Here is a 22,464-nt window from a genome sequence, read left to right on the forward strand (position 1 = left end):
GTATCTAAATTACAATATAAATACAAAATTACTACCAATTAAAGTGGTAACCTAAATGAAATACAAATACAAAACCAGTAATGCCGAGGTATCCAACACCCTCCGTCATCCGGTCGTGCTCGTGGAAGCTCCAACTCCCTGCAACTAATTCTCTGGCGCGCTATAATTCTTTGTCCTTTATATCGCTCGTTTTTATTCCGGAGCCGGTCTCTTTTCCTTTGCCGTGTTCTATCTCAGCTGTTGGAGGTCGCTCTCCCAAACTATGGAGCTTTCGACCCGCCCGCATTGATCGACTGGTTCCCGATGGGTTCGCTCGCTAGCTTCCTCTTCGTTTACGCCCTTGGTGGAATCACTTTCATTCCATTAGTATTGTCCTCAATCATCCTCTACGCCTACCTGACCCTTCCATCGGCGCCCCAACTACCGCAATCATGCGAGAAAGCGGCCGATCCCGTCCGTCAACCTACCGATGACGACTTCAGTCTCAAGTCCGGCACCGACCAACTAGCGGAGAAATTCCATCGCACCCACGAGTCCGATGTCGCTGCTGGATACTTTGCTGTCTGCCGTGAATACGTTCCCGGTGGTGTGAATGGGAAGCCTCCCGAGAGAACGACTCCCGCTGGGGAAGTCGTTGCGGCCGAAAGTCCTAGCGTGTATCAGACTATGTACCGGAGTCTGTTCGATCGAAAGCAGGCACCAAGTATTGATCCGGCGAAGGCGAATGGAAAGACCACGAAACGGGCACGGAATGTCTTCTACATTGTTCTCCGGTATGCCTCTCTTCATCTGAATGTATAGGTTGTTTGTTAAGCGCTGATTGCTGACGTTGGATGATATGTGATCAGACATGGCCACTTGATGCTTTACGATGATGTAAATCAGGTTGAGGTGCGGTATGTCATTTCGCTTGCTCACCACGATGTGACCATATACGGGGGAGAAGGGGACATCCCAGAAGGAGAGCTGTGGCTCAAAAGAAACGCCATATGTCTCTCTCGGCGACTGGCTTCGCTTGGGGATCTAGGAGGGCCGACTCCCCCGTTTTATCTCTTCTCTGAAAACTTGTCTGAGAAGGAGGATTTCTATATCGCCATGCTGCAGAATCAAAACCGGCTGTGGGACTCGCCTGATCGCCCGCCCAAGCACCAGGAGTTTGACACCAAGCATATTGTCACATTGGTCCAGCGCCTGCATTCCTCCGAGGAGCAGTTGCAGACACGTTGGATCAATGCTTTCCTTGGAAGGTGGTTCCTAGCGATGTACCGGACACCTGAGTTGGAGGAATTCGTGCGGAGCAAGATCGTAAAGAAGATCTCTCGTGCCAACAAACCCAATTTCATTAGCAAGATCGGCTTGCAGAGAATTGATATGGGCGAAGGGGCTCCTTTTATCACCAACCCAAGACTGAAGGACTTGACAGTGGACGGTAATTGCTGTGTGGAGGCCGATATGCAATACACTGGAAACTTTCGGGTCGAAATATCGGCAACTGTGCGCATTGATTTGGGCCCTCGGTTCAAGGCCAGAGAGGTCGACATTGTCCTTGCCGTTGTGTTGAAGAAACTTGAAGGCCATTTGTTGGTACGCTTCAAGCCCCCACCCAGCAATCGCATCTGGATGTCTTTTGAAACCACACCAAAGATGGAAATGGACATCCAGCCCATTGTCAGCTCCAAACAAATCACATACAGCCTCATCCTGCGCACGATCGAGAGCAAGATCCGCGAAGCAGTGGCAGAGAGCATTGTTCTGCCTTTCTGGGACGACGTTCCCTTCCATAATACCTTTGGCCAGGCTTTCCGCGGTGGTATTTGGCAACAAGACAGCCCAGAGACGAGTGCTCAGGTAGAGATACCAGAGATACCTGACGAATCTGGCGAAGCTCCCCCGACCCCGAGGAGCGTTGCTAGTGATCCCATTGAAACCCTCAAGTCCAAGGACGATCGCACGATGAGCATGCCTGTCCTTTCTGAGTCCGGAACGGCCAAGAAGAAGCCTCGTAAAGGCCTGAAATCTTCCCTGTCGGATCTGCAATCGAACAGTTCCACTGCAACTTCCACTGGTGTCGAGAGACCGGACATCGCACCCCTGCCTCGAGCTATTCGGTCACAGACCTTCTCTCATGCTGCAGACCCTGTAGTTACAGCGGACAATGCCAGGGTTGACAAACCTGTTTCGGACAAAAAGGCGAGGAAAAGAGCCATGCAACAAACGCCATGATAGAGATATCAAACCGGTCCCCACCTACATCCCCGCAGCGAACTCCAAGCACCTCGCCACCTACAGGTGGTCTTATGATGCCAGAAAATGCGGTCCATAGCCGCGAATCGTCGATTGCAGATTCTATTGATAGCGCTAGCTTTGCCCATGAAAGTGTTATCCAGAGACCCTCTTCTACTCGCATGGAGAGCGGGTCCTTCTCCAGCTTGAGAAACTCTCGGGGTAGCTCCACCGTGTCCGTGGTCAGCGACACGGCCCCACGACGCAGCACAATCGAAACTATTACCAAAACCTTTACATCATCCGACGACAGGTCCTCCGGCCCAATGACTCTCGGGCAAGCCACTGCTGCTGCCAAGAAATGGAGTTGGAGCGTGTTTGGTAAAGGTGACCCAAATAACGGACAAGGTTCGCCGCGGTCTCCCCCGGGCACGGTTAACCAACCGATTGGACGAGGCCACCCTCATCCACCACTCGGAACACCCTTACCGCGCCCAGACAAATATGCCTTGAAGAGGAACGCAGCAACATTGCCCAAGCGTAAACCTGTGGCAGCACACACAGTGCCCGAACGCCCCAAGACGGGAGACCAACAGCCCCCACTATCGCATTTACCCCGCAGGAAACCAATGGCTCCTGAAGTGCGTGACGACCAATGCACTGATGAACTGCTCGTGGTAGAGGCACCTCAAGAATCTGAGCCAAATAGCCCGGCCCCTGGGAACCCCGAATCAGACTCCAGTCTGATAGCCCCGACTCCTGTTGAGGGTGAGACATCATCGAAGACTGAACAATATGAGGCTGATTTCGAAGAGCAAGAGGAGTTGCCTGTTGTTGAATCGTTACGCTCTGTTGATCAGGCGCCCTCTTCACCTCTAGGTAGTCATGAGGCGTTACCATCTACAGGAAGGGTGGAAATACCCTCATCGTAATTCTCGTTGCCTCCGCCCCGACTCGAAAGAGGAGATTCGTTCACATACATCCATGCAACTAACGAATTGGATGGCGAAACCCTTTGGACCCTTTGATTCCTTGGTCATGTTGCTGTGCTGGACAGAAGTCTCCATGTCGGGCTGGTCATCCCTACATGCGATCGCTCTCTTGCATAGAATATTCCAAGGCCCCTATGTGACTCCTTTATGCTTGTAGCTAATCCTCCGATATTCAATATATCCATGTCGATCTTAAGTTGTTTCGAACGAAGTAGAGCAGCAAACCGTAGAGATTGGCTCAAATGAATATTTTATTCATGCTGCCTGGCTTGTAGTGTGTACATCATATATGTTTGACGCGTAGACTCAGACAGCCTTCGTAAGGGAGAAAGCCTCAAAATCCAAGCTCGTGGCCCAAACCCGCATCGGCTTAGGCGTCGCCAAGACTCCCGACAGGCGCCAGCTTTCCCGTTCCCCATCAACGTCATTGCTCGAACTCCCACGTGTGTCTTTTTTGGTGTTTCACCAATTCCACTTTGCTTTGCGATTCGAATTACCCGCTTATTCCGGTCGGCGCAAACTATCTCTAGCGTCTGTGCGCTGTCCGGGTTCGAGACCTTGTCAACGCGACAACCCTTTCCGATATTAGTCCACTCCCCTCACCCCTGAGCACACCCCCCAACCGCCACAATGAGTCGGTAAGCAAAGACAGATTTGGAATTCTGAGAGTGCTTGTCTGATAAGGGATTGCGCAGGACCGAGGCCGATTTGGCCATAAATATCCGCAAGGCCACCAGTATCGGTAAGTCGTTAGTCGGGGATGAGACCGACGCGGGACAGCGAGCATGATGGGCTAACAATCTGACAACAGAGGAAACCGCTCCTAAACGTACGTTTCAATCATATCTCATTACCCCCATCGAATCGATTGATGCCATCTCGGCTTCGCCCTGTCCGAATCGAACTGACCATCCCCCGCGCCTGTAGGGAAACATGTGCGGAGCTGCATCGTCTATACGTGGGACCACAAGTCATCGGCGGCTTTCTGGGCTGGCATGAAAGTGTACGTTCCGAGATACCCGGAAGGCATGGGAAAAGGCTGTTGTTTTCGAGATGGCTAACGCACCTTCGTTCTTTACAGGCAGCCCGTCCTCGCCGACGAGGTCCAGACGTTCAAGGCCCTGATCACGATACACAAGGTTCTTCAGGAGGGCCACCCAATGGTTGTCCGCGAGGCGCAGCAACATTCCAACTGGATTGATAGTTTGATGCGAGGAGTCGGAGGCGACGGCGTTCGAGGTATGGATTCCACGCAGGACGGCTGCGCAATTGCTCTCTGCTCGAGAGGTAGCAACACATGTGATGGACGGAGTAATGACAGTTCTGTATAGGATATGCGCCGCTCATTCGGGAGTACGTCTTCTTCCTCGAGGCGAAATTGAACTTCCACCGCAACCACCCTGAATTCAACGGTATGTCGTTCGCGGTTGACCAGTTCTGTGAAAGGCGGGTGTCTGACAGTCGCAGGCTTGTTTGAATATGAAGAGTACATTAGTTTGAAGTCGATTAACGATCCGAACGAAGGGTGGGTACATACCTGGTTTTCGCGACAAAGGAGAGAGGTGCTGACAGTCACATAGCTATGAGACCATCAGCGATCTGATGGCTCTACAAGATCAAATCGATTCCTTCCAAAAGCTCATCTTCTCGAACTTCCAGTCCGGCACAAACAATGAATGTCGGATCTCGGCATTGGTGCCACTTGTGCAGGAGAGTTATGGCATCTACAAGTTCATCACCAGCATGCTGCGAGCCATGCACACAAGTATGTTGCACTTAGTCTTTCGATTTGCTTCAACAGCCGCTGACTGATGTTTTTGTAGCCACCGGAGAGGACGAAGCCCTCGAGCCACTCCGAGGCCGATATGATGCCCAGCACCACCGCCTTGTTCGGTTCTACTATGAGTGCTCCAACCTGCGCTACCTAACAGGTCTTATCACCATCCCGAAGCTGCCACAGGATCCGCCAAGCTTGCTTGCCGAAGATGACGATCGCCCAGCTCTTCCCAGACGACCAGCGAAAGAAGTGGAAGCCCAGCCCTCGCCACCACCGAAGGTCGCTGCTGAACCAGAGCCGATTAATGATTTCTGGACAAACGAGGCCAAACGCCAGCAAGAAGAGTACGAGGCAGAGCAGCAACGCTTGCAGCAGCAGTGGGAGGACCAACAACGCCAGCAACTTCTCGCCCAACAGCAAGCCCAGAACGATTTCGAGGAACAGCAGCGTCTGCAGGCAGAACAGCAGAGATTGGCACAGGAGCAGCTTCTCCGTGACCAGTACCAGACACACACACAAGGCCGGCTGGCTGAGCTGGAGCAGGAGAACCTTAACGCCCGCGCACAGTATGAGCGTGATCAATTGATGCTGCAGCAATATGACCGCCGTGTCAAAGAGGTCGAGGAGCAGATGAACCACCTGACCTCGAACCTCAACTTGCAGAATGCCTCAAAGGACGATCAGATTCGATCCCTGCAGGAGCAGGTGAACACTTGGCGATCCAAATACGAGGCATTGGCCAAGTTGTACTCACAGCTTCGACAAGAGCACCTCGATCTTCTTCAGACCACAAAGAGCCTCAAGCTGAAGGCAGCCTCCGCGCAAGAGGCAATTGACCGACGAGAGAAGCTGGAGCGCGAGCTGAAGACCAAGAACTTGGAGCTGGCTGACATGATTCGGGAACGTGACCGTGCTCTTCATGACCGTGACCGTTTGACGGGAACCAACAAAGACGACCTGGAGAAGGTCAAGCGCGAGCTTCGCATGGCTCTTGAACGTGCCGAAAACGCAGAACGCTCAAAGGGCACCGAGATCTCGTCCCTACTGTCCAAGTATAACCGTGAGATGGCTGACCTAGAAGAGTCCCTTCGAGTGAGTAACTGTTCATCATGCTTAAGTTTGTGATTAATGCTGACCTTATAGGTTAAAACACGCGCATTGGACGAACATTCTAGTCGCAACAATGACCGCCAGGAAGACCTTGACCTGGCTCTTCGCGAGAAGGATGAGGAGATTGAGGTGTATAAGGCTGGTATGGACCAGGCTCTTGAGGAACTGGAGGAGCTGAGACTGGTAAGTGGTGATATTGACAACATTTGATGTCTGCATACTGACCATGTTCCACTGTAGAGCCAAGGCGATGTCGACCATGCGCTAGACAGCCAGATTGACACTGTGCTCCACGGTACAGTTGCGAAAATTAATGATATCATCGACTCCGTGCTCCAGACTGGTGTGCAGCGTGTCGACGATGCTCTGTATGAACTGGATTCGTCCATGCAGGCCGGTAACCAAAACGCCTCTCCTCCATATGTCCTTTCGCAGATTGAAAAGGCGTCGGCTTCTGCCACCGAATTCTCAACTGCTTTCAACAACTTTGTTGCCGATGGCCCCAACAGTCCCCATGCTGAGATCATCCGGACAGTGTCCATCTTCTCTGGATCCGTCTCGGATGTGTTGAGCAACACCAAGGGTCTCATCCGCTTTGCCACCGATGACAAGAGCTCCGACCACCTGGTCAATGCTGCGCGCAAGTCTGCTCAGGCGACCGTGCGGTTCTTCCGTGGCTTGCAGTCGTTCCGTCTCGAAGGTCTGGAACCACTGCAAAAGACTGATGTCGTTATCAACAACAACCTTGAAGTCCAGCGTGATCTGCAGGCGCTGTCGAAGCTGGTTGATTCGTTCGCTCCTAAGAATACCAAGATCAGCACCAGTGGTGATCTCGGTGACCTTGTCGACCAGGAATTGCTCAAGGCCGCCGATGCCATTGACGCAGCTGCCCAGCGTCTGGCCAAACTTAAGAACAAGCCCCGTGACGGATACTCAACCTACGAGCTGCGCATCAATGATGTTATCCTTGCTGCCGCCATTGCCGTCACCAACGCAATTTCGGAGCTGATCAAGGCCGCGACAGAGACACAGCAGGAGATTGTTCGCGAAGGCCGTGGAAGCTCGTCTCGCACTGCCTTCTACAAGAAGAACAACCGCTGGACGGAGGGTTTGATCTCTGCCGCCAAAGCAGTAGCTTCTTCAACCAACACATTGATCGAGACTGCCGATGGTGTAATCTCGGGCCGCAACTCCCCGGAGCAACTCATTGTCGCCTCCAACGATGTTGCAGCCAGCACAGCCCAGCTTGTCGCAGCCAGTCGGGTCAAGGCAACATTCATGAGCAAGAACCAGGATCGCCTAGAAACCGCCAGCAAGGCTGTTGGTGCCGCTTGTCGTGCCCTCGTGCGGCAGGTGCAGGACATTATCAAGGAGAAGAACCGCGACGGCGACGAGGGCGAGGATTATGGAAAGCTGAGCTCGCACGAGTTCAAGGTCCGCGAGATGGAGCAACAGGTATGTGACGTCGCCTTCCCCTTTGTATCCCATTCACCCCATACTAATGTGTATCGTCCCAAAAGGTCGAAATCCTCCAACTCGAGAACGGTCTCGCTCGCGCCCGCCAGCGTCTGGGCGAAATGCGCAAGATCTCTTACCAGGAGGATTAGGGAAATCGTCGCATGTGTTTCGCTTTTGGCTGTCTGTGTATATTCCACATCTAAATTTCAAGGAGTTTTGTTTCGTCCGTGTCGCAGTTTGCGTTCTTCGGCCTGGGCCATTCTCCCCAACCCTCGTAGTTAGTTTATTGTTTTGATTTCCCATAGCGAATACAAGAAACTTACCTAGTTCCCTGGACCATTGTAGTCCATAGATCCACTCCCCTGCATCTGTATCCGTGTTTCAGCTCCAGTAGACAGGTCTCTAGAGCGCACGGTCGCACGGTCGGACATGCGTGGCTCGTCTCCGGCATGTTCCCTGCTCGAGGCTGCATGCCAAGCTTTAGCTCCACACTTGCGTGGTGGAACCATGGATGGGTGCATGCCGATCCGCGGGTAGAGCCGACTAGCGGCGGGTGTCAACAAAGAGTATCGAGACGTCATCTCATGCACGCAGACAAAGAATCGAGTATTTGGACATCGCTGGGTGGTTGGAGCTTCGAGGTTAAAGTGACATGTAGACCCAAACAGAATCTAAGTGAGGCGTTGGGAATGTCTGGTTTGGAATCCGGAAAATATGGGATTTGGAGGAACAGTTGATTGTTTTGGTTGTCGAGGGATTTTACTGAATACCCATGATGGAAAAAGCTGCGACCGTATTCTCCAGGCACGTTTCCACATATCTATTTACAATTCTACAGACTACAAGAGAGAAGGCAGTTTGAGCAAACCACTAATTGAATTGCAAGTTAAAGTACACTAAAAAAAACGCTCACGTTGCAGGAAAAAAGCGTCTGGAAAACCCCGTGGGAAAGAAAGCCAGTCAGCTCAGTTCCTGAGAACTTGTCATGAACGGAAACAAAAGAATGGAAGGCCGAAACAAGTCGGCCGGAAAGAAGCAGCTACTAATACAGGAGAATTGTGCGATATGGGGAGGGAAATAACTTTTTTTTTTTGAGGTTTTTGTTTTTAACTTTTTGTTGAGGTTTTGGGGTTTTGGGTGAAAAACAAAGGTCGCGACTGAATGAATTGTGGGTGAAAATGTTCCGTGAGTGCTCGTGGGTGACCGATCAGCGAGAGGAGACAGACAGAGTATTGAAATTGTTGATCATGATTCGTGGGCGGTGGTCATATTAGGTATCGCTGAGACAAGTCAAGATTGAGAAGGAGCCATATTAGAACACGGTGGGCATGAGAATGTCCGAGTTGGCAGATTCGAATGGTATGGTGGTGTATTGCATGGAAGCAAGGCTGTTACCGGAAGCCAGTTCACCGCTCATCTGAATGCACTCGCCGTGGCTGTAAGGGGCAGAAAGTGGCTCAACACCATTGGGACCGAAGAGAAGACCTTCGTTGCTCAGGTCGGACATGAAAATGTCATCGACTTCGATCAAAGATCCGTCATTGGGGACATTGAAGTTGTAGCGTTCACCGTTGCTGGTACGGATACGAGGAGCGCGGCGTTTGCGATCGGAAGGACGACGAGGGGCATACTGATAGTCAGGGTGCTTGATAGCGTGTTCACGCTTCAAATCATCAGCCAGGCGGGTGAACTGCATGCGAACTTCGGGGCTTTCATTGTTCCAGCGGGCGCCAAGGATACGAGCTGATTTAGTGATTAGCTAGAAATAAAACAAGGAAAGAACAATTGGAGGTAACTCACAAATTTCGTTGTTAGAGACACCGGGATTTGCGTTCTTGACCAGGTTGTGGTTGGCTTGGCGGTAAAGAATGAAGCAGTTGGGGGGCGAGGAACTTTGGTAGGGCGAGCAGGAATCTTGGAGTCGGGAGTGGTAAGAATAGACGTACTGATCAAAAGGTGCTCATCGACCTCAAGATCATGCTCATCAGCCCACAGGTCCTCGTCATTCTCGGCCTTGATTTCCTTAGGGATCATGCGGTAGGCATTGATGGATTCATCCACAACGATGTCAACCTTCCTGTTGAGCATAGATCTATTTTATCTTGTTAATAACATCTTCCAGGTAGGCATAGGGTCAGTACTTACGCCAGACGAATAGCCATTGCATTGAGATGGCCAGCGCCAAGCATGTTATCAACAACGTTGCGAGGCAGAAGGACTTCACCATCAGTCTGTGGAAGGTGGGAGGCAGCATCTGCCCAAAGAAGCTCCATAATGCGACCAGGAGTCATCGGAGCGTTGTCAGCAACGAGATCTAAGATCGAGTTTGCCATCATGCAGAAGATGTAGTGCTTGTTATTGGGGTACAGTAAGAAAGAAAATTCGGGGGTGGAGTGAAAGAAAAGAAGAACAGGGTGGAGGGGGGAGAGGGAAGAAAGAAGAAAAGAAACGAGGTGGGAGGTAAATAAATACAGGGACTGAAGTTACAGAATAAGCTAGGTGAAGGTTGGTGACGAGATGGGTGGTTTCTTTGTTTAGCGGCAACACCAATCACAGAGGCATGTGACAAACATGTGTGTTCTTTGTTTGCGCGGCAACACCAATCAGAAGGTCTCATCCTAGTGAGGAATTTCTTTGTTGGGAATAGTACCATTAGAACAAAGAAAGTCAATTATGGAGGGGTAAGCCTACCTGGGTAAGTCACTTTGGCGTCAAGTGCCCTTTCGACGACCAGGTCGTACACTACTGCATATACCAACCATTCAGAGCGGTTACTATACATTATTTGATAAATATGTAGTGTATCTATGCAATAATTCCTGTAGTTAACATGCTATGATACCCCATCAAAATATGATTTCGATCCGTGCTAGATCTGTTCTATGATGGATAACATGTGGGTAGGTCGGGTAAGTGGATCTGCCGTCACCACGTGGCACTGCAGATCCGGGGGTTAGCGCCCGCACCCACAGGTAACTGTGCAACCTTAAAACATATCAAACTTTACACAAAATACCTAGGTAGTTTCAGAGTCTATTTCTGATTGCATAGAGAGTCTCGGTTTTACGAAGTAGCATCAAAAAATATGATTAGTATGGGAGGAAATCTAAGACACAATTTCATCCATAAGAGTGTCGACAACGTACCTATCCAAAATGTATCTTTACTTGAACATCCCTATAGCAACAGGAAAGTAAACAAAGCGCGCAAACGAGTGTCCGACTAATATAATAATATTGAACAAAGAAACCGAACAAAGAACTCAAACAAAGAGATTCAATCAAGGAAACCATCACCAACTGAGATGTAAACAACAATAAAAAGAACAAAGAAACTGGCAGCCAATAAAAAAGAAAGGGAAAAAAATGGAACTAGGCGAGAAATGGCATGGCGAACGCCGAGTACTTCAAACCTCAGGCAGCCAATCTTGGAAAGGTCTAGAAGTCTTTGGTGAAATTTGGGCTATTACTTGCCTGCTGCATACTGCTATTTGGGTACATGAAGCCCTCTTAAATACGTAGCATTACAGAGCATCTTACTCGTTGCTGGGGGTGATTTGCTAGGACAAGAAGACTTCAGAGCGTTGGAAGCCTATCTAATAGCTATGCATGCGTACGTCTAGCCTTCGAACGTCGCATATTTGGATTGGCCGGGACTCTCGGAATCCAATGAAGGCCATTAAATCTACGGTAAGCATATAGAAATCGGGCATAATAATTGAAAATTGATACTAGACTGTGTTATTGAGCAAGTTTGTTGACTACCGAGCGATATCCCTTTCCTAGGACATGTATTTATTGCTCTTGCGTCGCAACCGGTGAGTTCCAGTCACTGGCCCAGATGAAAGTGGGACACCGCCATTGCGTACCCTTTTCCTTCTCTCCGCTGGGTCCCAATGGCCGGGGACAAATCCAAAAAGAGCGACCGCGATTCATTCCGGGTTTCTTCGTCGTCAAGCTGATACACGGCTCTTGGTGTCCATCACACGGTGGAACGGGCTTCTTGGTAAACAGTTTTGACCAATCCTCCTTGCTGACAATCGGGTCAATTATTGTGTCGTCAACAAACTTGCTGGCCGTCGGCCATTCGGTAGAAGTGTCAGCTTCTTTCCGTATGATATCTTCTTGGGACCTCGGAGGTTGCGGATTGATTTTTAAAGCTTTCTCCTGCCCTTGTGGGGTTTCTGATGGTGTGCGGTTAAGTGATGGTGTCGGGGGTCCTGGTGAAGCCATAGGTGACCGGGTAGCTTCATGTGCATAGACAGATTTTGGCCTGAAAAAGCCTGTTAATGTCTTTTGCCCTGCCGTAGAGGCCCTGGGAGACATCAATACGGTGGACTTGGGGCGTTTCGCGAATGTGGCGGGTAGAGGCTGGGTGCGTTTGCGGGAAAGAATCTGAGGGGTTTGATTTCTCTCAGCGGTACGTGTAGAACCATTTCGGGCAGAGTCAGTGGATCCGAAAGTTGTGTGCGTGGCTGTAGATTCCGTGACTTGAGTTGCAGGCATGTTAGCCAGTGTAGCGGCCGGCTCTACCGACCCCGATGGAATGCTGGCTGGTTTGCGAGCGAACATATCCTTGATGCTTCTGCGCTTATCAACGTCGAATTCGGGGAGTAAACGCCCCGAAGCGGGCAATGGACACTCGTTTGAGTAATCCTGTTGACGCTTGCCACACTTAAACATTCCCGGTGGGTTGAGAATATCCCGAATGTTTACTTCACCTTCGGGCTGATTCACAAACTCCTTGATGACAGCATATACAGGACAATGGTCTGATCCCTATAAAGCAGTTAATTAATGATTCAACACAAAGGAGAGAAGTCTGTACCATCAATCCCTCTTGAATGTTTGAGTCGGAGAACCAGTTCTGCATACCCAAGCTGCACAACACATAGTCGATCCTTGAGCCGTAATTCCCTGGTCGAGCATTAAGTTTCTGGTCCCAGCATGTATACATGCCTGTACGATCTGGATGAAATGACCTGCAGACATCGAAGAGGACAGGATTTTCCCTGCCTTCGTCACGTTCACCAATAATAACGCCATCTGATATCAAGTGGTTGAATAGACGTCGAGAAGGGGCGGATATAAATTCGTCCTCTGTCATCGTGCCTTTTCGTATAGCCTCGATTCCGTGGGCGGCATCGATGCCCTGCTTCGAAATGTTGATATCTCCAGCCACGACCACATTCTTCCCCAGCGCAGTCAGGTTGCGGATTCGAGAATCTAGGACATTGAGAAAGTCCATGCGAAAGGTGTCCCGGGTCTCATCCCGATAAGCAGGGCAATAGACACCAATGAGGACAAATGCAGGAAACTCCAGAATGACGCACCGCCCTTCGGAGTCGAGGGTTGATGCATCTATTGTGGTATCGGGCATCGAGCTCACATCCTCCTGCTCTTCTTCTGAGTCGGGCCCTTCAGAATTCATAGCGGGTCTGGAAAGCTGATCTGATGTTGGATATCCACCAACCTGCTGCTCTTCTGGAAGATCGCGGAAAGATGTTGAGGATTTCGGTGGACAGAGCACTCCAGTAATGCCCTCTTCTGCCCTTATTGGAGAACATGTGGCATTGCGCGTGTAAATCACAACACCCGAGTATCCTAAAAGTTGTTAATTCTCTGTATATATAGTTCCGAGATAGTAGCTTGCCTTTTTTGACTCGAGGGAGACTAAAATAACAGTCCCATCCTGGAACCAAGACCATGTCATCGCGAAGGTCTTTGCGCTGGATCTTGGCCTCTTGGAGAATTACAATATCTGCCTCCAGTATATCAAACATGGACTTTGGGCCAAATAAGCTCGATATACTTGGGAAATGGAAGGATACACTCTTACCTCGAATGTGCGCGTTCCTCTCCATGGCTCATAGGAGAACGGGTTTCTTTTTGTTATATTAGTGTTGAACAGGGTCAAATAGCGGGCTTCTCTCATACCGTATACCATTGACTATAGAGTGATGCAAGGTTGGCATATATTCATAGCTTCAATTGCCCCCAACTCTTCAGATTGAACTTACCGTTCCATGTGGTGATGCGGAATCCCATGTTGGACGCTAGTGTATTAGGGGACAAGGCAACATTTCCTGCGATGTAAATGATCGAAAGAGGACGAGATACAAATAGAAAATCCGAGTCAAACAAGGACCAGAGCCTCCTCTAGTTTTTTAATCTAGGTCACGGGTTGCAGAAGTAGTGTGCATCCCGACGTCCATACATATCGCATAGCAGTCACGTGGTGTATATTAATTCTGGCCTGATATATCAGGCTTCATGACATCAGGTTACATAATCCGGGAGATCACGGGGATACGCTAAAGGCGGCTTTGGACCTCATCGCACCACTTTTGACCTCAACCACCAAAAGATCTCCTTAGCATCAACCACCATGTTCCCTCAGCGCAACCTTGGTCGCCTTTCTCAGCGTGTTTCGCAGCAGATGCGTTCCGCTCCGGTCCGCTCCACCATCCAGCGCCGTTTCAACAGCGCCGAGGCCAAGCCTTCTTGGATCGTCGACAACGAATTCAACCGCGAGAGAGCTGCCGTCAAGCACCATGCTGCCTCTACCAGTGGTACGTACCACCATAACTGAACTCAATTGACTATGCCGCATTTCAATTGGCCTTAGACAATATCCGTTACTAACCCAATGATTGTACAGACCTCTGGCGCAAGCTGTCCATCTTGTACGTTTCCAATCAATGTCAACATTTGATGTGGTGTCCTCGCCAACAGGAAAAAATCTAATCACTTTACAGTGCCGTGATTCCCTGCCTCATTGGTGGCGGTCTCAACGCCTACAACCTCTGGTCCGAGCACTGGGAGCACTGGGAGCACATGGCCCCGCTCGAGGAGCGTACCGAGTACCCTTACCAGAACATTCGTGTGAAGAACTTCCCCTGGGGAGACGGCGATAAGGTATGTGAATCCAATTATGCTATGTGCCGAAGACTAAAGCTAATCTGTATCTGGAATAGACCATCTTGTGAGTTCTAAATTCCCCGACTATGCATCGTTTGCAGAACAGCAGTTGCTGCAATCTTAAGTGGATGATCCGCTTTCGAATGGACCGCATGCCATTCTCTCATCACCATGCCACCCCCTGAAAAACGAGGACTAACTCATGACCTACAGCTGGAACTCCGATGTCAACTACCACAACAAGGACAAGGCTACCTAAATTAGGTCGCTCGCAATACTCCCATATACTCGAGACTCCCCTTCGAATCCCGCCAGGAAATCATTGAGTGTGTGTCAGGGCTGGCTTTTCCATGTACATATACCACACTGTCGTTCTATGGTAGTAACACAGTCAAATGCTTGGGGAGCTGAAGGTCCAGTTGACAGAATGAGGCGAAGCTTACTATGTACTAGTCAACATTCATTCTTGCTGCTATTTCTTTTGTCTCTTTTTGGATCATTCTTATAACTACTGTCTCGAAACCTATGCTTCCGGGGTTGCGTCGGCTAATGATCGTAGTGGCCCATCCCTCTAAGTAGATACTGCGACTAGGCTCCTTGAAGAAGACACGTCTCGGCCGATTCCCAAGTGCTTTAAATGGCTTAGAATCATGTCCTATGGATATTAAAGAATATTTCTTGTCATGGAGAAACTGTGGCACGAAGCCAATCGACCACATGAAAGGGACCATGACGACAAGACGAGATTCACAGACGGAATAAAAATGGATTGTCTCTTTGTGGCATAGACTAATACACTAGTCGAGTTGGTTCGTCCACAGTCAATGACAATCCTGGAGGAAAGGCGCACTTGCATCATACGTAGTAAGTCGGTATTGTTTAAGGTCGATTTGAGTACCTCCCTGGGCTGAAGAGAGGTTTGTAATGCTCAAGAGGGTTCGGTATACCGTGGGAATTTAATTGAATAGCACGAATTGACAGCCATGGCGAACGTAATCTATACGTGTCTAGAAGTACATATATAACCCCAACCCCCGCCAACAAATATCCAGGTATATAAACAGAGAATAAAACTACACAAACAAAGAGCTGTTTGGAGCGAGAAGGTCCAGTCCAGACTCACCTTCGAGGAGAGGGAAGAGGCGACGAATTCGATCCTCCAGGATAGCGTCTTCAGCCTCCCAGCGTCGACGATCGAGACTCTTTGCCTCTGCGCGGCGCTCGCCGCCAAACCAAGCACCCTTAGCTTGATCCCTACTCTCCTGCTCCTCTTTCCGGGCACGGATGACAAGGGAAGAGATCATGGTTTTCCAATTCTCTAGCCCAACCTTTAGGCACTGTGCGCAGCGAGTTCGAGCAGTGCGGTCGGCCGAATTGCCGAGGTCGAGCATTGTGGACTCGGCCATATCGACTGCATCGCGCGTCCAGGCAAGGCCAGATTCCTTTGATGAGGAGGCGTACAATATCTCACCAATGTAGGTCATCAATCCTGCTTCTTCACAGGCGGATGCCGTGGTGCGTCGTGGGGGTTCGTCGCCTGATGGGGGGGGGTTCTGGATACTCCACGGGAATGAGGACATTTCTGAGCGATTTGAAGAGAGAGGCGAATGGATCGTTGTTTGATTTAGGCAGGGTTGGAAAGGAGGAAGCCATATCAGAGTCTGATGATAGAGGGAGGCTGCGTCGGGCTTTGAGAACAGATGTGAAGAGGGATAAAGCTGTTGGAAGGTTGCCTTGACGGGCGTTGTGGACGGCGAGAGCTGTGGAGACACGGAGAATGTTTTCTGAAGGTAGGTCTCCGCCATTGTTTTTCAAGATGCCGTTCTTCAAATCCACAATCTTGCTGGCATCCCCTTCCAGCCCACTGGCAGCAATGTCCAATGCCCACTTATACATGTCACCCGCTGTAAGGCCCAAGCCTTTGAAATCAAGCCAATCGGCATAGGCCAAGGCAGCATCAAGTTTCTGCCCTGTGTCAAAGCCCTTGGTTGTCAAAACCTTCATGTAGAATCGCTCTGGAGACGGAGACGCCTGCTCACAGTCCTCTTCCTGTGGGACCTTCTTCTGGCCAGCGGGCATGGGCTTTGGTCGAGGGTTTGAGGGTCCAACAACGTATTCCGCAGGCGCAGATATCTTCTGCTTGCGATCTGTCAACCAGCCGTCCAAGTTCTCAGCAGCCTTGGCAGCGCCCATCAGGGCCTGAAAATATCCACGGCGCCAAGGCTCACTCTTTGCGGAGACATCGAATCCAGTGCGGCCGACGCCTTCTACCAGAAACCCACCCTCATCTTGTTCAATGAGACCTTTTCCCTCTCCCTCTAGGTTCTCCAAACGCTCCAGCAGCTCACGAAGATATCCAGCAACCATGGGCCAATTCGTCATTAGCTTGCCGATTTGCTCCGGATTCTGCAGTGCCTGTGCGGATCGCAGGCACCAGCGGCTTTTCCAGGACCATTCCGGTGGGGTGGGCCATGAGTGCTCAATGTTTTCTTGGTAGATGCCGAGTTGTATCGCGGAGAATAAGACAAGGATGGCCGACACCGATAGGCCAATCTTGACACCTCGAGATACCCTTCGCTTGTAATGCTCGCGGCTTTCTGTAGATATCAAACGACCAAAGTGCTGGCGGAGATGGATTGACAGAGGTGGAAGTGGACGGGTCGGCGCAAGAGGGGATAGAAAGGGTAGTTGAGGGCGACCCGGCGCCGGAGAAAGAAGAAGTAGGCGTGTGCGGTGGGTGAACGGTCGGAGATGTACGTTAGGACCAGAAATCCGAGGTAGATGGGTCAGTCGGATGTGACTCGGTATTCGACCGATAGCGTTTCGAGGAGGCAACATGATTAAATTACCGAAAAGGTCGGAAATTGATGAAGCCTTGAACCTGTTGGTAATTGATGGATGTTTGTCGTGTTTGTCTTGCACGTGACTTTCACAGGCATTTCCCGGAGGTGGTAAGATCCGCATCGAGTAACAAATCCAACCTCATATCGAGTCTGCGATAGTATTTTGCAGAGTGATTTGTATTGCTTGAGTGTCTTGAAATTAACTTCGGTATGGGCAAGTGGATAATATCCTTCTTTTGAGAACTTGATTTGAAATGGGCCAACTGAAGATAGGATACAGTTCCTTTATAAATATACACACATCAGCTTTGAAGTAGCATGTACATTGCATTTAAAATTGAATGTCAAACTCATAAATCCACTAGTATTCTTCTTGTGACAGACAAGAATCATGTATCATTTAGTGATTTATTGATTTATTGATTTATTGACGCCCGTTGAATAGTCCGAGTACCGGAGTCAAGGATCAGTCTCCAAGCCTATGGTCTGTAAGATTCCTAGGTCACATAAATAGGGTTATAGTAAGCCATTTTTCTATTTGTTACGTGAATATGACGCAAGCACTTGGGCTCTTTCATGCACCGATATACTAGAATCATAACTCAAAATGGCACTCGCTCTGCTTTGGCTGCACGTTGCAAGTCCCCGCTACGAAAATTTCTAATGGAGAATATTTGCAAGCGCTTCCTCGAATGCAAAATTTTACTTCTTTTATTTATAGTTGGCATGCAAGATGCAGCTTCCTGGTCGGACTGCACATGCTTTGTATATATATAATCAAACCATGAGCACTCTGTTTTTAGTCATTGGCGTTTCTAAAACATTGACATTAATCTCAGTAGAAGGAGTTTTTATGAGCCAAATCGGGAATTTTGCCGGCATTTGACGATGACTTTGCTTATAAGCGACTTCAATGGAATGGCCATCGATGGACGAGACTGAGTAGTCCTTTACATCAACACTACATGGCGCTTGCTGACCGACCATTGCAGACCTTTCTTGATTTTCTTTTGAAGTTTGGACGGTCAGCTTAGCTCTGTGTGAGATTTGCATGTGTATCAATGAAGTTGGACATAGCTAGGTACCTACATGTATGTATAACTATGTAGTTAACTAACTACAAAGTACGAAGTATATAAAAAGTGGACCCGATGCCAAGAATGGTGTTGATCGACACGATTAGATAACGTTTAGTGTACGGCACCCGGGCAAGTGGGGCTATTCCACTTTGGGGGCCTGAGGCTGCCTAGTTGCTTAGGTATGTTGTAGATGGTTTTCCATTTGGCTTCCACATTATTTCCTTTTTCCTTTTCTATTGTCTCTCTAGTCTATGTTCTTCACTTGTTTTCTACCTTCTTTTCTTACTTGTCATCTTCCCTCTATTGATACACTTGAGACACTTCACACTGCCAGGGTGGATTCTTTGACACCGACTTTCGCGTCTCATTATTTCTTCTCTTCTACTTCTTTTCAAGCTTTCAATACAATCAAATATTATCATGCCTCGAAAAGAGTTTTTGCGAGATCTCACAGATGCGGCAGTTCCTGGCCGATTCCCCTGTATCTCGAATATCAGAATAGGGGACTACGATGGATCAATTTCCTTCACATTCGCAGCACCCGCCGCAGGACTCACCCTTGATCTCCAGGCCATAGTTTCAGGTAAGAAATAACTCTAACTAATAGTGGAAAGGCGCTAATATTTGGCTGAATCACACACAGACTCTCACGATTATCCCAAGAACCATGGCTTTCTGGCCTTTTCGTCATCCGAGGACTGTCCTAAGGCAGTCACCTCCTCCCTGGAAAATACAATGCCCTGTTTCACAGGTTTAACCATTCACAAATTGTTGAGCAACATAGAGAACATTATCACCAACTCTATTGTTGATCCTGATTCAACATCCAGTCAGGACCCGGGCACTTATGACTTCAACGACAATGACTCGGCGCTCAGTGACACGGAATCTGACTGGCAGTCTGATGATGCAAACGGAACATTCATGCCCGCTCAAAGTGAGGCTGAACTGCGAAAGAAGATTCGCCGTGACCTTCGTGCGGCTAAGAACGCGGGATTCAAAGTGGGATACCTTGGGTCAAAATATGGCACCATCATTGTGTCAGTGTCTTGCCGCATTTCCAAGCTTGGCATTTCTGAGGAAGCTATGAATGCTTGGGCCGTCAAACCCTCGGAGTATTTGGTTTTGCTAATCTGTTATCGGCCGACTTACCTTGATCTCCAAACAATTATCGAGACAGCAGGTGATCTGAAGGACGCCCCGATTCATATGCATGTTGGCCTCTGTGACTCATATAAGCCATCTTTTCAACACGCCATGGAAGCCATACAAGGGTCACAGAATCAGCAGACGAAATACGAAAGTACAACTTCAGACAAAACAATGTATGGTCATTTTCTCAGGCCGCTGTTCATTGGGAAGTCGCTCAATTCACTTCTCGGAGAGCGACTACTTGGGATTATCAATCTTCGGCTGAAACATGGGTTTTCATGGACAGGGGCAGAGCTTTTCTTCCAGACCAACCAAGGAAGAATCTATCTCGGCGCTGATGTCTCTCCCGGGGAGTACTATCAGCTGGACAGTTGGGCCACTTCGATGCCAGAAATCCTTGTGGCTGACTACATGACCGAACCAGATCGCAATATCTCCAATATGTCTTTGCCTCTTCTTGCTATGCAGTTTACCTTGCGGCATTTTATCAAGTGTACAGAATTCTGCATGGTTTGTCACTGTAAGACTGGTGATACTTTCGAGTCACTGAAGCCTTATGTCTGCTCCAACGCGTTGTGCCTGTATCAATACATGGCGCTGGGTTTGGGCCCAAGTCTTGAATATGAGATTCGGTCCCAACCCTTTGTCGTTGACTTGTTGACCAGCCTGGCATACTCGAGGGCTTCAGCGGGCCTACTTGAAGACTTCCCGACTGGTCTTCGGCTGCGTGTACCCGAGAAATTGCTCCCTCAAAAAAACCCAGATCTTACTACATATCATACTGGGCAATTTGATGATGCAATCAATATTGAAATTCGGTTAAATCAGCCGGCTCCGGTCAAAGTGGGTGATTGGATTGTAATCATTATTACAGCCCCAAAGCAAGAAGAATGGCACTGTCGCATTGAACTCGTCGGTGAGACCTCAAACCATATTCGCATCTCATCTCCGATCAGTAAAGGTCATCAATTGCAGCCAAAAGACCTGCAAGTTCCGTCCGGGGAAGTGAGACTTGTTGTTTACGACACTAATCTGGACGATTTGGAACCCGTGCAAAAACAGCAGATCATTTCTTGTCTACTGGGTATGCTCCCTAGTATCGATGAGATGAAGGGCTTCATCGGAAGCCACGAAAGGGGCAAACTTCTTTCATCATGGAGAGACGTCATATCTCCTGCTGGATTGGACCTTTTACGCTGGGTTGTTGCCTCGAATCGATCTTTCATCAAACAAGATGATGAGCCTCGGCATCGGGTAGTTGGAATGGGCGGTTATATTCAATTCAGACTTGTTCAAGGTGCTGCCGACAAAGAGCAGCGCTTTATCGACGCGGTCAATTCCAATTCCTTGGCCCAGAACCCAAATCATCCTACGATATTCGCTTGGCATGGTAGTCCTGTGAATAACTGGCACAGTATTCTACGTGAGGGTTTTCACTTCAAGCAAATTCTCCATGGCCGCGCCTGTGGTCATGGCGTTTACATGTCGAACCACTTCCATATATCATTGGGATATTCAGGCACACATATTCCTCACAAATGGTCCGAGACTCGACTGAAGCTCTCGACGGTGATTTCTCTGAATGAGGTAGTCAATGCTCCCCTTAGTTTTGTGAACCACAGGCCACACTACGTCGTGCAACACTTGGATTGGATCCAACCAAGGTATCTTTTCGTCAAGCTCCAAGATTTCAATGTACCTTGGATGGCAGAGAGAACAGGTGGATATGCATATAAGACTATGCAAAAGAGCTCACAATTCCAGCCGTCATCTTGCAAAAAGGATGAAGGACTTACATACAAACAAGATCAGCGTTATGTGGCTTTGGGTCCCGATGGAACATCGATCAAAATCCCCGTCTCAATATTTAGCGGCCAACGAGGGAAATATCTTGGTACTGCTGGAAAAACAGAACCTGCAGGCCTTGCGCCATCACCAAAGAGACGCAGATATTCAGTCGAAAATACTGAACAACATGACGGCGATGACGACGACAACGTCAGCATTAAGACGACCATGGAGGATCTCAGCATTCTTTTATCTGACGATGAAATGTCCGAAAGTCCCCCAGCTCACAGCATGCAAGAAGGGGCTATCCCAGAACCTGGCCTGAAATCCGATTTCCAACCCGGAACTCTACAGAACAGTACTTTGCCTACGCTTGCTTCACCCCAGTTTGCGACAACCTCGGCCACAAAAGTCCTACAAAAACATCTCCAGGCTACTATTAAAATCCAGAAGCGAGTGCCACTCCACGAACTCGGATGGTATGTCGACCCTGACTTGATCACAACAGTTTACCAATGGGTTGTGGAGCTACACACGTTTGATCCGTCCCTCCCACTAGCCAAAGACCTTAAAACCATCAACAAAAAGAGTGTCGTCCTGGAGCTCCGCTTTCCCCCACAGTTCCCCATGGATCCACCTCTTGTGCGGGTGATCCGCCCTCGTTTCCTAGAGTTCGCCGCTGGAGGCGGCGGCCACGTTACCGCCGGTGGGTCTATGTGCATGGAACTGCTTACACACTCGGGCTGGCTACCGACGACTTCGATTGAGAGTGTGTTGTTGCAGGTTCGCATGGCTATTACCAATACCGAGCCAAGACCTGCCCGTCTGAATCTAACCACAAATTCCTGTGACTATTCTGTGGGTGAGGCCGTGGAAGCCTACAGAAGAGTTGCGTTGGCGCATGGATGGCAGATCTCGAAGGATATCCAGCAACTTGCTTGGTGAATTTTCTTTTCTCTTTTTCTTTTCAAGAAACCATTGTACAGAGTGGAACTTTGCTTTGAACTGGGTTAACCAACTCCCTTTGCTGAATTTGTCATATTAAGAAACAAACTTGCTACTTTCTTCGCATCCCTGTGTGCATACCGTAGTTGGTAGCTTCGTGTCTAGTATCCCTAAGAT

The 22,464-nt window shown here is 49.2% G+C and overlaps 9 protein-coding genes across 9 annotated transcripts; 4 read left to right on the forward strand and 5 right to left on the reverse strand.

Moving 5' to 3' along the window:
• Positions 1 to 303: 303 nt before the first annotated feature.
• Positions 304 to 3,155, forward strand: N7487_009781 (SMP domain-containing protein; the record flags this gene model as incomplete). The annotated part of the gene is made up of 3 exons (XM_056877511.1): positions 304 to 773; positions 849 to 2,139; positions 2,262 to 3,155. The coding sequence occupies 3 exons, from the start codon at positions 304 to 306 to the stop codon at positions 3,153 to 3,155; spliced, it is 2,655 nt and encodes an 884-aa protein (XP_056726091.1).
• A 690-nt stretch (positions 3,156 to 3,845) lies between these two features.
• N7487_009782 (putative cytoskeleton assembly control protein Sla2) lies at positions 3,846 to 7,709 on the forward strand (the record flags this gene model as incomplete). Its single annotated transcript, XM_056877512.1, has 12 exons — positions 3,846 to 3,853; positions 3,911 to 3,957; positions 4,027 to 4,044; positions 4,143 to 4,218; positions 4,297 to 4,454; positions 4,547 to 4,627; positions 4,683 to 4,740; positions 4,796 to 4,980; positions 5,039 to 6,084; positions 6,136 to 6,285; positions 6,343 to 7,557; positions 7,623 to 7,709. 12 exons carry the CDS (start codon positions 3,846 to 3,848, stop codon positions 7,707 to 7,709), a joined length of 3,129 nt encoding a protein of 1,042 aa, XP_056726092.1.
• A 174-nt stretch (positions 7,710 to 7,883) lies between these two features.
• On the reverse strand, positions 7,884 to 8,141 carry N7487_009783 (uncharacterized protein; the record flags this gene model as incomplete). The annotated part of the gene is made up of 1 exon (XM_056877513.1): positions 7,884 to 8,141. One exon carries the CDS (start codon positions 8,139 to 8,141, stop codon positions 7,884 to 7,886), a length of 258 nt encoding a protein of 85 aa, XP_056726093.1.
• A 731-nt stretch (positions 8,142 to 8,872) lies between these two features.
• On the reverse strand, positions 8,873 to 9,896 carry N7487_009784 (HMG-box domain-containing protein; the record flags this gene model as incomplete). Its single annotated transcript, XM_056877514.1, has 4 exons — positions 8,873 to 9,303; positions 9,361 to 9,414; positions 9,507 to 9,652; positions 9,706 to 9,896. The coding sequence occupies 4 exons, from the start codon at positions 9,894 to 9,896 to the stop codon at positions 8,873 to 8,875; spliced, it is 822 nt and encodes a 273-aa protein (XP_056726094.1).
• A 1,458-nt stretch (positions 9,897 to 11,354) lies between these two features.
• N7487_009785 (DNA-(apurinic or apyrimidinic site) lyase APN2) lies at positions 11,355 to 13,607 on the reverse strand (the record flags this gene model as incomplete). Its single annotated transcript, XM_056877515.1, has 6 exons — positions 11,355 to 12,338; positions 12,388 to 13,163; positions 13,213 to 13,345; positions 13,399 to 13,444; positions 13,497 to 13,509; positions 13,580 to 13,607. The coding sequence occupies 6 exons, from the start codon at positions 13,605 to 13,607 to the stop codon at positions 11,355 to 11,357; spliced, it is 1,980 nt and encodes a 659-aa protein (XP_056726095.1).
• Positions 13,608 to 13,947: 340 nt separating this feature from the next.
• N7487_009786 (cytochrome c oxidase subunit VIa) lies at positions 13,948 to 14,739 on the forward strand (the record flags this gene model as incomplete). The annotated part of the gene is made up of 5 exons (XM_056877516.1): positions 13,948 to 14,131; positions 14,221 to 14,245; positions 14,318 to 14,477; positions 14,537 to 14,544; positions 14,694 to 14,739. The coding sequence occupies 5 exons, from the start codon at positions 13,948 to 13,950 to the stop codon at positions 14,737 to 14,739; spliced, it is 423 nt and encodes a 140-aa protein (XP_056726096.1).
• An 814-nt stretch (positions 14,740 to 15,553) lies between these two features.
• On the reverse strand, positions 15,554 to 15,964 carry N7487_009787 (uncharacterized protein; the record flags this gene model as incomplete). The annotated part of the gene is made up of 1 exon (XM_056877517.1): positions 15,554 to 15,964. The coding sequence occupies one exon, from the start codon at positions 15,962 to 15,964 to the stop codon at positions 15,554 to 15,556; it is 411 nt and encodes a 136-aa protein (XP_056726097.1).
• Positions 15,965 to 15,977: 13 nt separating this feature from the next.
• N7487_009788 (uncharacterized protein) lies at positions 15,978 to 17,318 on the reverse strand (the record flags this gene model as incomplete). Its single annotated transcript, XM_056877518.1, has 1 exon — positions 15,978 to 17,318. The coding sequence occupies one exon, from the start codon at positions 17,316 to 17,318 to the stop codon at positions 15,978 to 15,980; it is 1,341 nt and encodes a 446-aa protein (XP_056726098.1).
• A 1,504-nt stretch (positions 17,319 to 18,822) lies between these two features.
• Positions 18,823 to 22,287, forward strand: N7487_009789 (putative ubiquitin conjugating enzyme; the record flags this gene model as incomplete). The annotated part of the gene is made up of 2 exons (XM_056877519.1): positions 18,823 to 18,985; positions 19,046 to 22,287. 2 exons carry the CDS (start codon positions 18,823 to 18,825, stop codon positions 22,285 to 22,287), a joined length of 3,405 nt encoding a protein of 1,134 aa, XP_056726099.1.
• Positions 22,288 to 22,464: the final 177 nt, after the last annotated feature.

This window comes from Penicillium crustosum, assembly GCF_028827405.1.
Source record: "Penicillium crustosum strain IBT 35664 chromosome Unknown utg000004l_segment0_segment0, whole genome shotgun sequence".
Taxonomy (NCBI): Eukaryota; Fungi; Ascomycota; class Eurotiomycetes; order Eurotiales; family Aspergillaceae; genus Penicillium; species Penicillium crustosum.